This window comes from Sminthopsis crassicaudata, chromosome 6 (genome assembly GCF_048593235.1).
Source record: "Sminthopsis crassicaudata isolate SCR6 chromosome 6, ASM4859323v1, whole genome shotgun sequence".
In the NCBI taxonomy this organism is placed as follows: domain Eukaryota; kingdom Metazoa; phylum Chordata; class Mammalia; order Dasyuromorphia; family Dasyuridae; genus Sminthopsis; species Sminthopsis crassicaudata.
In genome coordinates this window covers 71,920,088-71,934,840 of record NC_133622.1, presented here as the reverse complement: position 1 = coordinate 71,934,840, position 14,753 = coordinate 71,920,088, and the positions used below count along the sequence as shown (strand labels likewise).

General features: G+C 34.2%; 1 protein-coding gene across 6 annotated transcripts in view; it reads left to right on the top strand.

Annotated features, from left to right (window-relative positions):
• The first annotated feature begins 376 nt into the window (after window positions 1-376).
• LOC141545631 (uncharacterized) overlaps window positions 377-14,753 on the top strand; it is a 46,210-nt gene continuing 31,833 nt past the window's right edge. The window contains exons 1-4 of one of the 6 annotated variants that reach the window (XM_074272755.1): window positions 377-671; window positions 8,062-8,178; window positions 10,994-11,074; window positions 12,067-12,186. In XM_074272755.1, coding sequence (XP_074128856.1) covers window positions 635-671; window positions 8,062-8,178; window positions 10,994-11,074; window positions 12,067-12,186 — 355 coding nt within the window. In that variant the 5' untranslated portion in view covers window positions 377-634. Of the gene's footprint in view, window positions 672-8,061; window positions 8,179-8,888; window positions 9,004-10,814; window positions 10,888-10,993; window positions 11,075-12,066; window positions 12,187-14,753 lie in introns of those variants that run through there. The other 5 variants (XM_074272756.1, XM_074272760.1, XM_074272757.1 and 2 more) reach the window with 5 other exon arrangements.

Sequence of the window (14,753 nt, the reverse complement as noted above, 5' to 3'; positions counted from 1 at the left end):
AAAAGAAGAAAAGATGAGGGATATCTTTAACTGGTGTTATTATTGTAGACAGAACTATTCCACTAGTCTGTTGCTCTGTGTAGTCTCATATTTCCTTTCAGTTCCATTTAATTTCCTTCAGGTTATCTCCAGGTAAGGAAAATCTTCCCATCTATATATATATGGATTATATCCCAATAAGACTAAGCAACAAATAACTGCAGCTTGTGGACTTTTACAAATTTCCCAGTTTGCTAAATATCAAGATAAACATTTATCTTTTACTCAATATTGCAAAGTTTCAAAGGAAAAAATCCACAATCTTGCACACAAACCTCTTATTTTAGGTCACCCTCTCATGCTAGAATTTCAGAGATACTGTTCCTGGTTTATCTCTACCAATGCTGTTTTGCAAACCCTGAGGAAATACAGCATCCAGTCATTAAGAAAAATTTGTGCTCTTTTCTTGATAGGCATTTCTTGCTGATGATAAATAACTGAATAATGCCTCAGAAATATGGGCAGGAAAGATAGAAATTAGAAGGCTGGTTGTTAGAGACTGCCATAGCCATAGCCAAACTTTCTTGATAATTGGATCATTGTGGAATTTTGTTTTCATTGCATTGAATTGTGAAAGTAAACGTCCCACCTGAGGATGTATGAAGAGATAGTTCTTTTATTACTTCTTTTAGGTAAGTTAAGAGTTTTTGTTGGTTTTAATTATGATTATTTGTGTTCAGCTTGGTATGGGGGAGCAGATATGATATTATTACAGACTTTTATAATGTTTAATTAAATAGAAGATAAGAAAAGCAATATTGTACTAATTGGACTGATACTTGTTTATGAAAGTCAAAATAACACTATACTGTAATTGATGAGAAGTTCACAGTCAGCCTACAAGATTTTGTCACTAAGACCCTAAATGAACAAATATACTCCTGGAATCAAAAAACTTCTTTGGAAGTTCAGATTCTTCCTTCTATATGAAGCATTTTAGACATTAAGCTCCAATTCCATTAAGGTATCATCATGCTTGCTTTTATTCATGTAGAAAGTAAGTTCCTTGAGGGTAAAGAATGTTTAGTTTTTGTATTTAAATTTTTAAAATTATTTTATTCTGAATTTAACAAAAATCAATCGAGTGTTTCAGTGTACAAAGTAAAGCAGAAAAAAGAATCTTGGACATGAACCTGTGTCTATTATATAAAGCTTGCTTTTCCTTTAAGTATACATATAATAAATTTAACATGAAACTTTCAAAGCTTTTCTGCTTGATTGTGTTTCTTGTAGTTTTCTTTCTGTTTTCTTCTGTGTTTATTGAACAGTACTTCAATGGCCCTCTTTCTTTTTTTAACCATCCTATTGTAAATTCTCTTCTGCTCCGTAACAACTCCATCCCCCAAAAAAGTGATTATTGCAACAAATAAACAGACAAATCAAATCTGTTCTCACAATAGTTGTATCTGGGGATGTATGCCTTTTTGTGTGTCATCAGCCCTTTGAAATTTTGACTGGTTATTAATTACATTGATCAGAATTCTCGTCTTTCAAACTTGTTTTTCTTTCTTCACATGTGTTATCTGTTGTGAAGTGCTTGCCTTCTCCAGAAGGAGGGGAAGAGAAAAAATTTGGAACTCAAAATTTTATGTTTAAAAAATGTATATGTAATTGAGAAATATCTCATGAAATAAAATATATTGGAGGAAAAGTTGCTTGTCTTTACAAAATTGTTATTGTATAAATCATGCTTTCTTCTTACTTCATTCTATAACAATATAAGCCTTCTGAAACCACTATTTCTTACAAAACAACAACTACATTCCTGTAATTCTTATGTACAGGGGCAGCTAGGTGATGCAGTGAATAGCGCATTGGGCCTGGAATCAAGAAAACTGAGTTCAAATATGGCCTCAAACTCTAACTAGCTGTATGACCCTGGGGAAGTCATTTAACCCTGTTTACCTCAGTTTCCTCACCTGTAATATGAGTTGGAAAAGAAAATGGCAACTACTCCCACATCTTTACCAACAAAACCCCAAATGAGGTCACTTGAAGAGTCAAATACAAATGAACAACAACAAAACAATAACATTTTTATACCATTGCATTCATTTAATGAATTTTGTTCAACTGGTCCACAATTGATGAGCACTCTCTTAGTTCATTTCTATAATATAAAGAACTCCTACAAATATTTTTGTGCAAATAAGTCCTTTTCCTCTTTCTTTTATATCTTTGAAATGTAGACAACCAGTGGGATCCCTGGGTCAGAGTATACATGATTTAGTAACTTTTGAAATAAAATTACATAAGTCTTTTAAGAATGGATAGAACAATTCACTGTTTCATCAACCATCATGAAATCATCATCTACTCGTAGATGTGTTTTCCCAGGGCCCCTCCAGCAATTGTCATTTTTCATTTTCATCACGTTTACCAATATGATAGATGTGAGGTATAATCTCAATATTTGTTTTAATTTCTATTTTTTGTATTATTAGAGATTTGGGGAATTTTTCATGACTGTTAGCAACTTTCACTTCCTCCTTTGAAAACTGCCTCCTCATATCTAAAAAGAAAATAGTTCTTTATTGTTCTTAAGTATTTTAAACAGTTCTTTATAGATATCAGGAAAACATTTTGGAAAGAATGTTTCCCCCTCAGTTAAATGTTTTCCTTCTAATTTTAGCTGACTGCATTGATTTTGTTTGTACAAAACTATTTAGTATGTAATAGAAATTGCTTCTTTTATCTTGTTATCTTTTATATCTGTTGTTTAGTTATAAATGCTTCTCCTATTCATAATTTTTAAAGAAATGTTTATTTCCTTGTTCACTAATTTGTTTGGGTTATACTTTTTGATGCCAAAGCCACAAATACATTTGAGACTTAATTTGTTTCTAGTATGAAATAAAAATCTAACCCCAATTTTTAACCAAACTCCTTTCCACAGTAGTTTTTTTTATCAAAATATAAATCTTCACCCCAAAATATTGGGTCTTTGGATTTACCAAACACAATCATTAGGATTGTTTTCTTTTATATGTTGTATACCTAATGTGTTCTTCTATTCAACTTTAGTAATTTTTTAACCAAAGCCAAACAGTTTTGATGACTTGAGATTTGGTACTGTTAGGTCTACTTCCTTTCCACTTTTATTTATTATTTTCCCTGGGATCCTCCATCTTTTCTTCCTCAAGATGAATGCTGCTATTTTTTTAGTCCTATAAAGTAATTCTTTGGTAATCTGAATAGCATAGCACTAAGTAAGTAAATTAATGTAGATAACATTGTTGTTTTTGTCATATTGACACTACCTGACTTTTTCTTAGAATTTGCCTTCCTCCTTGATCTGTGATTCCATCCACTGGAAATTCCCCTCCAATAACATCCATGATGTACCTTTTTGTTTGATTCTTGCCTATATTCTAAACAGTCATTATAGAAAGGTATGCACATGCTTGGAATTGTGTTTTTTTTCTTTTTAAAAATATTGCCATTATTTTTAAAATAGTTTTTATTGATATTTTTCTTTATAACACCCCAAAGAACTTCATATAAACTTCCCTTTCCCCTCCCAGAGAATTATCCCATGTGAAAATTTTTAAAGAAAAAAAGATAAAAGAAATAGTAAAAGTGAGTAATGATACATTAAAAAGTCTGAAAATATATGCTATATGCTCCATACTACTTTGGCATCTCTTCTCTAGATGAGAAAGTGCTTGGTTTTTGTCATTTTGCAGCATTTGCTTTTGCTTTTTTGGAGGACATTCTTTCCATTTTTGTTGTTATAATTATTGAATATGCTGTTTTCTCAGCTTACTTCATTTTGCATCAGTTTCTGTAGATCTATCTCATACTTCATATTCATCACATTCATTTCTTAGAGCAAAATGAGATCCCATTATATTCACGTACCAAAATTTGTTTACACATTCCCAATCACTGGGCATCTACTTTATTTCTAATACTTCACTATCACAAAAGGTTCATTTCTCTTGAGATTTGGAATTGGCCCAATTAATTTATTAATTAATAATTAATTAAGAGAAATAAATAGATCTTTCTTTCATATGATAAATAATATCTGATGAGGTCTTCAGTGTTAGGTGTGGTTAGCAGAGGAAGTGATCCCTGGGGTAGGCAAGGAGAAGGCTCTGATAGAGATCACTTTAGCTCCATGGTCCCACTATCTTGGGAGATCAACCAGTCTGAAACCTGACACCGACTCTCTGTAGACGTCTCCAGCGATCTTATCTGGTCATATCCTGTCAGAAATCCCAGTCATGTCCCTGAGGTTAAATTTTCCTATAAAATCTACTTTTGGGCCAGCTGTGGCGGCTTCCCTCCTTTGGGTCAGTCCGCCACGGCACTCTGCCCTGTGGTGTCTTTCCCCTTTCCCTTCCCCTTCCTCTTCCCCCACTCCATGTGGTATCTCCCCTAACTCCACTATGCTTCCCAATCTCTCTTTCCCTCCTTGCAGCAGCCAATGAGAGCCTGAACCTATTCAGATAAACTTTGATTATGTCATTTACCTGGACAAACTATTTTAAAATTTTATCTACCCACACATCTCAGTGGAGCTTCCCCACCTGGATGGGGTTTGTACCAGATTGTTAAGAAAGTTAATCTAATCTCATTATTGCTAATGTCCTTCAAGAGACTGAACTTTTGGATTCTGGATTGAATAGCTATGACAAGTGAACCCATGGGAGCAGATGAAATCACTGAATGAAATAGTATAGAAGGCAGAAGGACCCAAGAAGAGCCTTGGGACATCTACAGTGAGTGGGATGGATGAAGAACATGTAAAGGAGACTGAGATGGAATGCTCATACAAGGAGAAAGAAAGCCATGAGAGAGAGTGTCATGAGAACCTCTTAGGGAGAGAATATTCAGAAATATTCTTTCAGGGCCGATGCTTCAGAGAAGTCAAAAAAGATGACAGTGAAGAAAAATCCATCGGCAAGACAGGGATAATTGTTACCTTTTTTTGGGGGGGGGACAATTTCAGTTGAAGAATGGGGCTTCAAGTCAAATTGCAGAAGGATTTGAAGAGAGTTGAAGGAACTTTGCAAAGAACAGAAGTTCTAAGAAGATGGATAGCTAGAAGAGTAGAATCAAGTGAGAATGTTCTTGGAGGAATGGAAGGAGACAGTGGAAAGAGAATGATTGAAAATGTGAGACATTGGGGATGAAAGTAGAAACAACCAACTAGAAATTATAGAAGGCAATGGGAGTGGAACTGTCTATAGAAAGACTATTTTCAACATTAGATTTTCATTGAATATTGATGTGAAAGGGGGCAATTTAATATATTTTACATTATTTTATATGATTTGCATTGGTTTCAAGGTTTTGACACATATTATTACATTCTTTATCATGAAATTATATTTTTATCACATTCAATATACAGCAAAATTCTTCTCATGAGCACTTTTTTTTCTCAAGTCTAGCCTTGATTTTTTCTATGGTAATAACCTTAAGTTTTAAGTCTAAGTTTTCAGTTAGATTAAAATCAGGCATGTTATCAGGCTACTGAAACATGTTTATCTCTATATCTGAATATATTTATTAACTTTAGTTATATGTGGCATGATGCAAGATCATGTTACAGTATCCAGGCTTCACTTGGAAAATTTTGTTTTGCCAAAATAATTCTGCTTCTCCACATTTCATTGTATTTATCAGAGTTCATCATTCCTTCCAGGGAGGATAAGGAGAAGGAGGAGAAGGAGAAGAAAGAAAAGGAGGAGAAGAAGTAGAAGTAGGAGGAGAAGGGAAATGACAAGCAGGAGGAGGAGGAGAAGGAGAAGAAGGAGGAAGAGAAGAACAAGAAGAACAAGGACAAGAAACAGAAGAAGAAAAAGGACAAGAAAGAGAAGGAGATGAAGACCTTAAAACTATATGAGAAGAGGGTGGATATGAGAAATATCATTGGGGACAGAATGGACAATTTTTGGCAAATGGTCATACAACCAATACATGTCAGACACAGAACTTAAAGTCATCTTCAGTGACTCCTTATTACCTTCACTATTAAATATAAATTCTTCTGTTTGATTTTTAAAACCTATTACAATCAGACTCCTTATCTTTCCAGCCTTCTTATACTTTATTCCTTCCATGTATCCTACAATCCAGGGGAAATGACTTCCTTACTGTTCCTGACAAATGGCATTCTTTTCTGTCCATTCTGAATACTGATGGAAAGCAACATGGTAGATATGGGAATGCAGGTTCAAATCCTAGTTCAATCACTAGTTAGTTACTATTACCAATGAGGCTTTTAAAGACAAATAATTAGACCTCTCAGAGCTTCAATTTTCTCAATCAAGTAAAAATTGGGTTGTAAATTCTGTAAGGTCCCTCTGGTTCTAAATGCATCATCTATGCTTTTCGACTTCTTGCTATCCAGTCATTCAGTTATGTCTGATTCTTCATGATTCTGTGGATCACAGGATACCAATGCTGTCCATGAGGTTTTATTGACAAAGATGTGAACATTTCACTCTCTACTAGAAAATGTTGGTTATAATTAAGATTGAATTAAAGCTCCCAATTTCTGTCAGTCATTACCAAATCTCAAGTTCTACCATGGACAGTTTGGGCTCTGATTTATCTGAAGTAAGAAAAATTATTACTTTTGTTATCACATTACCAGGCAATTATTAAATTAGAGTTCAGATTTTTCTTTAATTTCCTAATTTAGGGCCCAGCCCCTGATTGATGAGATGTCCTTAACTACTAGGGAACATAATCATCAATCTTGGGTCAGACGCTACCCAACCAGGATAGGGGGCAACAGAATCTGTTCTAAGCAAATTATTGCTTTAGCCCTGTCCTTGTACTCTCCATTAGAATTGAGAGCAAACCAGAGTGGTCTGGGTAGAGAAGATTCCTCTGATCAGATTTTTGAGTTATTGATTCTCATCATCAAGTCACATTCTCAGTAACAAAAACTAAAGATTCCTAGCCTACCTCCTTATTAAATGTCCATCAGTCAGGATTAATTTCCACTTATCAGGAACATTCTCTTTTACAATGGTATTTAAAGCATTCCATGTCTCCACTGGGATCTTTGGTTATTAAGAAAAATCACTGACCATCAATTTATTGATTATTAACTAATATAATTAATAAATTGATTATCAATTGCCCAGAAACTCTGTCTCTTGAGTTTTTTCATTCATTTAAGAAAATAATTTATAGAAGACATTGATTTTCACCTTTTCTATTTGTTTAAAATAATCTATGGTCTCTAATCTTGGCTTCATTTTGTTACAGCTATAGCCATTCTTCCAAACTAAACTTTACTTTCTTGTGAAAAATATGTCTAAGTAAAGGGTATTATTCTTCCAGACTCCAGTGGAGGTTACCCAGATATTAATTAGAATACCTCAAAGATTGGGACATGCAGTAGGGGAAATAGAATTCCAAGGACAGAAAAAAAATTGTGCCAAAGAGCTATACATAGTTTGTATTAAAACCAAATTGGATTACTAGTTCTTTGAAAAGAAATAAATTAAGATTTGACATAAGGGAAAGGTTCTTAGTCATTACAACTATTTAAAAGTGGAAGAGGCTGTCTCAATAGATGTTGAGTTCTCTTCCCTAGAGATCTTCCCTCAGAGACTGGTTACTCAAATGGCAGCTTTATTTGTGAATGCTTGTGTTTTAGGCCTGGATTGGACTAAATGACTTTAAGGTCCCCTCCAACTCCAAGATTTTATGATTCCTCCAGGATTACAGTAAATTGAATTTATCTTTGATTCCCAGATCCAAAGATTTCTTCACATAGGTTGTGTAATTAGGTACTTAACAGGAAATGCCATATTCTCTTCAAGACCTTTTTTAAAAGGACAAAACTCTAGGACAAATGGATACAGACATAAGGGAATGGAGGAAAATATCCCAGAATTAACTTACTTTAATTTAAAAAGATGAAAAACCAAGCTGATTACTTTTGTTTGAATTAATTTCCTTCTATCTTGGTCATTAATACTAGACTAAATGTTTTGAGGCTGAAACAAAATGACATTTTAAAAATTTTTTCCCAAATTCTCAACTCCACAGATAATGTCTCTACACAGGACCTATCAGTGAATAAAACAAACATTTCTCTACCTGTAAGTTCACCAAAACCTAACAGAAATCACATAAATGAAGACCTATCTGCTATAGAAGAATCAGGTACTGTAAGAACAAGAGAAGTTTTGGTTCAAAATCATAAAATCATATTAATTAAGCAGCTATGAGTAGAAAACAATGGGGTTACCTTGTGGAAGGGATGAAAGGACGATGAGAGGACCAAAAACTCAATAGCCTAGAACCCAGCTTCTTAAACCTGTGTTTTTATTAATCCCATATGGGTTCTTGTAACTGAATGTGGGGGTTATTAAACTATGATTTATTAGTAGTCAATGTTTGATTTGCATACCTATATTATATCCGTGTGTGTGTGTGTGTGTGTGTGTGTGTGTGTGTGTGTATGCAAGAGAGTAGAATAGGTACAACAATAGGTACTGAAGAAGCAGGAGGTTTTATACTGAAGAATGACCTTGGAACATGCAACATGAATATAGGCTGCATGACAGAGTTAGACAGAATTGAACCTCAAAGGAAGACAAGTTGTTGAATGATTTTAACAAAGGTAGAAAACAGGAAATAAAAACGAGAGTTAGATGCATTGCTTGCACCTCTTCCTGGCTCTAGGTTTGGATTACCAGAGGAACTATAATTTTTCAGAGTGTGGCCAGGAAAACATTTATTTTGAGGCATAGGGGAGTAAAGCTTCTGTGAACACAAGAAATTGTAAACAATGGTTCTTCTATAAGAAGAACAAGAAAAGATTTTCCTAATCAAGGTCCTGAATTCCAGTTCAACATTTATTTTTTTAAAAGCACAACAAATCTGAAGACATTCATCACTTTGGGAATTAGAATGTAGTTCAAATCTGGCAAAAGAAATCATATTGGTGAGCAATGAGAAACATTCAACCTGGAATCATGGGTGAAGGTCAGTGATTACTTCTTTAGTCCTATTACTTACTTAATGTTCAATATCTCTCTCTCTAGGTCGGGGCTTCTCAAATTTTTTCCACCTGTGATCCCTTTTCATCTGAGAAATTTTTACATTGTACACACACACACACACACACACACACACACACACACACACACACACACACAGTTTAAGAAGCTGAGTTCTAGGGTACTGGAGTCTTTAGTCCTCTCATTGTCCAGATGAATTCCATTTCAAGATTTAAAATAGTAATTTTCAGATATTTCTAATCTTACAAAAAATAAAGAACAGGATGAGTCCCCAAATATAGGATTGGCAAAATTCCTGATTTAGCAAAAGGGGAAATAACTGGATTCCCAAACCATAGAACACTTAACTTGATATTGGTCCCAAGTAAATATTTAAAATGTATTAACAGATTTTTTTGTAAGAACTGAGAAAAAAAGGTATGATCATTGGGAGCAGGAATTGATTACCTTGTATGAATAAGTTAATAAGTAAAAGCAAGGTGACTTTTCTTTTAGTACTGGCAAATTCACAAATGTAGTATATATGCTTCAAGAACATATTTCATTAACTTTCTCAAAAATTCCTGGTAGAAAGATAAAGAAATTTCTGGTGAAGGATCATTCAATTAAATATTTTCATAACTGTCATGCAATCCAGAGTAAAGATTAATAGATTAGTGTCAGATGGAATGGGGAGAACACCAGTGGAATGCCATAAAGCATCATTAACCCTATACTGCAAAATGTTTATAGCAATAGAATAAATATAATCATGTGGTTAGATAGAGATTTAGACTTGGGAAAACCAGACACTGTCTTAAGACACTTAATAGTGAGACATTTAGCCTTTCTATGTTTCAAATCCTTTATTTATAAAATGAGGATAATAAAAATCAAATGAGTTAGCACATTTAAAGCACTTGGCCAACCTTATGTAAATGCTAATCATTATTAGACATATATGTGAAAATTAATAAATATTTCAAGTAATCCCAAAATGAGATGGAAGGAATTAATTTAGTGATCATTTATTAAGTATCTTTTTTCCCATGAAAATGGGCCTCCTTGCAATGTTTCTAAAAAATGTATGTGAAAGAAAGAGATGAATATTACAAGGAAAAAACACAAGAAATAATCACTTACAGGGACTAAGGGAAAAGCAAGAGTTTTTGGCTTTTCTACAATGATCCACAGATATTATCTACAATTTTTTCTGCATGTCCTCTCTTCAATTAGATAATGAGCTCCTTGAGAGCAGGTCAATCTTTTCCTTCCTTCTAATCCCCATCATCCGGCATAGGTGCTTAATAAATACTCAATAACTTAACTAGACAGAATTTCTCATTATTTGTTTCATGGAAGGGCTCCCATTAAGGGCTTCCAGAGTTGTCATCCTGAAAAGGGCTAGTTTTACTCAACCCTAGAGGGCAAAACTAGATAAAATGGGTTAAAGCTAAGAAGAAGCAAATTTAAGCTTGATAGAAGAAAATGTTCCTAACCATTAGAACTATCTAAAGATGGAAGGGTCCATATCATTAGATACTGGTTCCCTTCTCTGGACATTTTTACTCAGAGCCTAATTGCTTACATGTCAGCTCTGGGAGTCATGTTTAAGATTCGGTTAGCCTAGATGAATTTTGATGTCTTCTCAAACTCTGAAATTCAGTGATTCCTCCAAGTTTGTAGTAAAATGAACTTCTCTCTAATTCCCAAACCCAAGAATTTCTTCATATTTATTAATTGAATTTTTATCAGGAATTGTATCTAGGACCTTACTTAGCAGAGCAAAAACATGGGAAGAGAAATGAGGGAATGGAGGAGGGTATCACTGGAATTGACTTGCTCTTCTTTAAAGCTAGAGAAAATCAAGGTAATTGTTCTTATTATACTTGTCTTTAGTAATAGACTCATTTTTTACTTTTTTGGAATACATTAACTTCCATGCCCTTGATTTTCCCAAACTATTTATTCCATAGGATATAATTTCACACCTGTAACTTCACAAAAACCTATAAGGAGACCAAGAATTGTAGAAGTGCCTGTAACAGCATACCCAGGTATTGTGAGAACAAGAGAAGTTTTTTTTTAATTTCATAAAAATAATTATGTTTTAAATCACATTAAATAAAAACGCATGAATCAAGGACAAAGGGCTATCCTCAGTGGAATGGTGGAAAGGTCTATGAGACAAAGTCTCCGTAGGTTAGAGAGAGACACAGAACATCATCTAAAGAGACAAAATCAGAAATTATTTATCCTTCATCAATGTACCTAAGATCCAGAATGTCTCATGGCTCAATAATATGATTTCTTCTATCACATCTAGAATGGATTGAACTGGATTCTAATTTCCAAAGCCATGAATTTTTTTCAGATTTATTGTGCCTAAAAAATTTTTTCCTATAAATTTTTCAACCTAAGATCTTGCTTAGAATAACAGAACTCATTTTACAGATTAGGAGACTGAGGCAAATAAATGAGTTGACTTGCTCAGAGTTATATAGCTAGGAAGTGTCTGAAACCATATATGAACTTAGATCTCCCAGATTCTAAATCCTGCACTATACCCACAGTGTCCCCTAACTTCTCTATGATGCAATAACATCATCTTAAATATTAAGGATTTCCTACTTAAGGTAGAAAGGGTTTGCATACTAGGGAGTTTTTCTCTCTGGAGAACTTTACTCAAAGAGATTGGTTTTCTTCATGTTGGCTCTGTGATAAAGGGGATTTCTGTTGTATTAGATGTTCTTGGAAATCCCCTCTCCAAACTCTGATTCCCAATTCCAAGAATTTTTTCACATATTGTAAGAACGACTTTTATCAGGAAGTATGATACTGTAACTAGAAAGTTACTTGGCAGAACAGAACACTGGAATAAATAGAGAAATGAGAGAGGGATAGATAGATATCTCTTAGCCTGTTCTATTTAAAACAGTGAAAAATCAAGATGATTGTGAATGTTTTAATTAATTTCCTTTTATGTTTCTTTTTTTGTGTAAAAATGAGATGATATGTTTTTAATTCTCCCAAATTCTCTACTTTATAGGAGATAGTTCCATTGAGAAGACAACTACCCATAAAACATACACATCCTTACCTGTAACTTCACAAAAACCCACAACCCATCAAAGAAGAAAGGAATCAGATACTGTGAGAACAAATGAAGGTTTGAACAATATCATTAAATTGTGATCCTTTTAGTCACATTAATTAATCACACCTAAGGAGAACAAAGGAGTAATATAGCCTCTTGGAGTGGTTTAAAGGTCTATGAGGGCTTCAAAGACTCAGTGGGATGAAGAAAGGCACAGTATATTATTTAAGTATACCAGAATAGCAACTATTTTTCCTTCATCAAGAATCCCAGGATCTGGAATTTGTCATGTTTCGACAAAGTGATTTCCTCTGACCAGTGAGTCAGTGATTTGGAGTGAACTGATCTGGGTTCCAAATCCGCAATCCATAAGTTTTTAGGGGAATTTGTCGTCTCTTTTTAAAAAATGTTTAACTGAACCTAGGACTTTGCTTAGGGAATCAGAACCCTAGTGGGATTTATAAAGGATCCAGTGTTTCCACTTCTTGGCTCATAGAAACCTGACTCCCAAAAAGTTGATCTCTGGTCATTGAAGTTTCATAGCCTCTGTTCCTCTCTCTGTCTTTCTCTCTGTCTCTCTGTCTCTGTCTCTTTCTCTCTGTCTCTCTGTCTCTCTCTCTCAGACAAAATTAATTAGATACAATGGATGGAACCTGTGAAGAAACAAATTTCGACTTTCTAGAATCATAACTTTCTAACCACCATTAGAGCTAACTATTCAAAGGTGGAAAAAATGTCCCTGGGAATTGGGGGCTGCCCCTGACTGAAGATCTTTACTCAAACACTGGTTGGCTATACATCAGTTCTATGATAGCAGGAAGTCATGTTCAAGAGTTGGACAAAATGGCCTTTGAAATCCTTTCTAAGATTCAATGATTTTTCCAAGTTTATAGTAACTTTTACTTCTTCCTAATATCCAAACCAAAGAATTTCTTCTCATATATTAAAATGGCTTTGTGCAAGGGCAGCTAGGTGGCTCAATGGATAGAGCCCCAGTTCTGAATTCAGGAGGACCCGAGTTCAAATTTGATCTCAGACACTTAACACTTCCTGGCTGTGTGACCCTGGGCAAGTCACTTAACCCCAATTGCCTGAGCAAAAAAAAAGGTGGGGGGTTGCCAGAAAGCACTGTACTGCGCCTACAACCTTGCCTAGCAAAGCAGAATCCTGGGAGAAATGGAGAAAAACAATAGGTGAGTGGAGAAAGGTAACTCTAGAAATGATTTCCTCTCCTTTTAAACACTGGGAAATCAGGCTGATCATTTTCATTTGGATGAATTTACTTTTTATGTTGGTCTTTAATACTAAATTGAATATTTTGTGCACTTAATTGGGTGCCATGTCCTTGATTTTCCCAAAATCTCTTCTCCACAAAAAAATATTTCCATATATAAAACATCATCCCATAAAACATATATATATATATGAATAAACATATTTATATTCATATATATATGTATTTTGCCCAAAGTCACATAGCTAAGCATAGTATATTTTTAAGGATACCAACATATCAACTATTTGTCCTTTCCAATGATCCCAGCATGCAGAATTTCTCACTATTCAACAGCATGATTTCTTCTGCTAGATTTTGCTTGAGTTGAACTCATAATTTTTTTTTCAGATTTGTGCAGTCATTTGTTTGCTTTTTTTTTCAGTAAATGTTAAACTGAATCCAGAACTTTGTTTAAAAGAACAGAACTCTAATGAGGCCTGTAAAGGAGCTATAATTTCTATTGTTTACAAAAATTTGGCTTCCTCTCCACTTCTCAAAAACCTTTAATCCTGGTCACTGAAGTATCATAGTGAGCTCTCCCCCTAGGGCAAAATTAGACACAAAAAGGTAGAAGCTTGGAAAAAACACATTTAGACTTGAGATAATTATAGTATCTTAACCATCAGCTGGACATGGTTGCCTTAGTAAATAGTGGGTTAGAACTTTACTCAAAGACTGATTACTTTATAGGTCTGCTCTATGATTGTAAGGATTCCTTTCAGGCTGGACTAGATGCCTTTAATGTTCTAACTCTAAGATTTGGTGATTCCTCCAAGCTTACTTGAACTTCTCTTTCTCAGTATCAAACCCAAGGATTTCTTCACATATGTTGTAAAATTGGGTTTAATCAGGAATTATTGTACTATACCCAGGACTTTACCTTACAAAGCAGAACCAAAAAAAATGGAGAAATGAAGAAAAATGGAGTGGAAGAAGGCATCTCTAGAACTGATTCACTCTTTTAAAACAGTGGAAAATCAAAGTGATTATTTTCTTTGGATGAATTTCTCTTTAAGTTGGTCTCTAATACTAGAATGAATATTTTGTGGACTCATATAGATGGCATGATCTTAATTTTCCAAATATTTCTACTCCACAGATAATGTTTCTACCCAAGAGCCATCTCTACCTATAACATACATTTTCTTTCTTGTAATGTCACAAAAACCTACAGAGTGGCAAAAAGGGGGAAATTTATCATTTACAGGTGACCCAGGTACAATACTGTGAAAACAAGAAAAGGTGTGTGTATAATTGGCTGCCGGGCATCATTCATATCCCTTATATTTTATAACGGTGGAGATAGTTTCATGGAATTTTTGAAAGCTGTATAGAAAGAGCAAAGTAAAATTGTATAGAATGG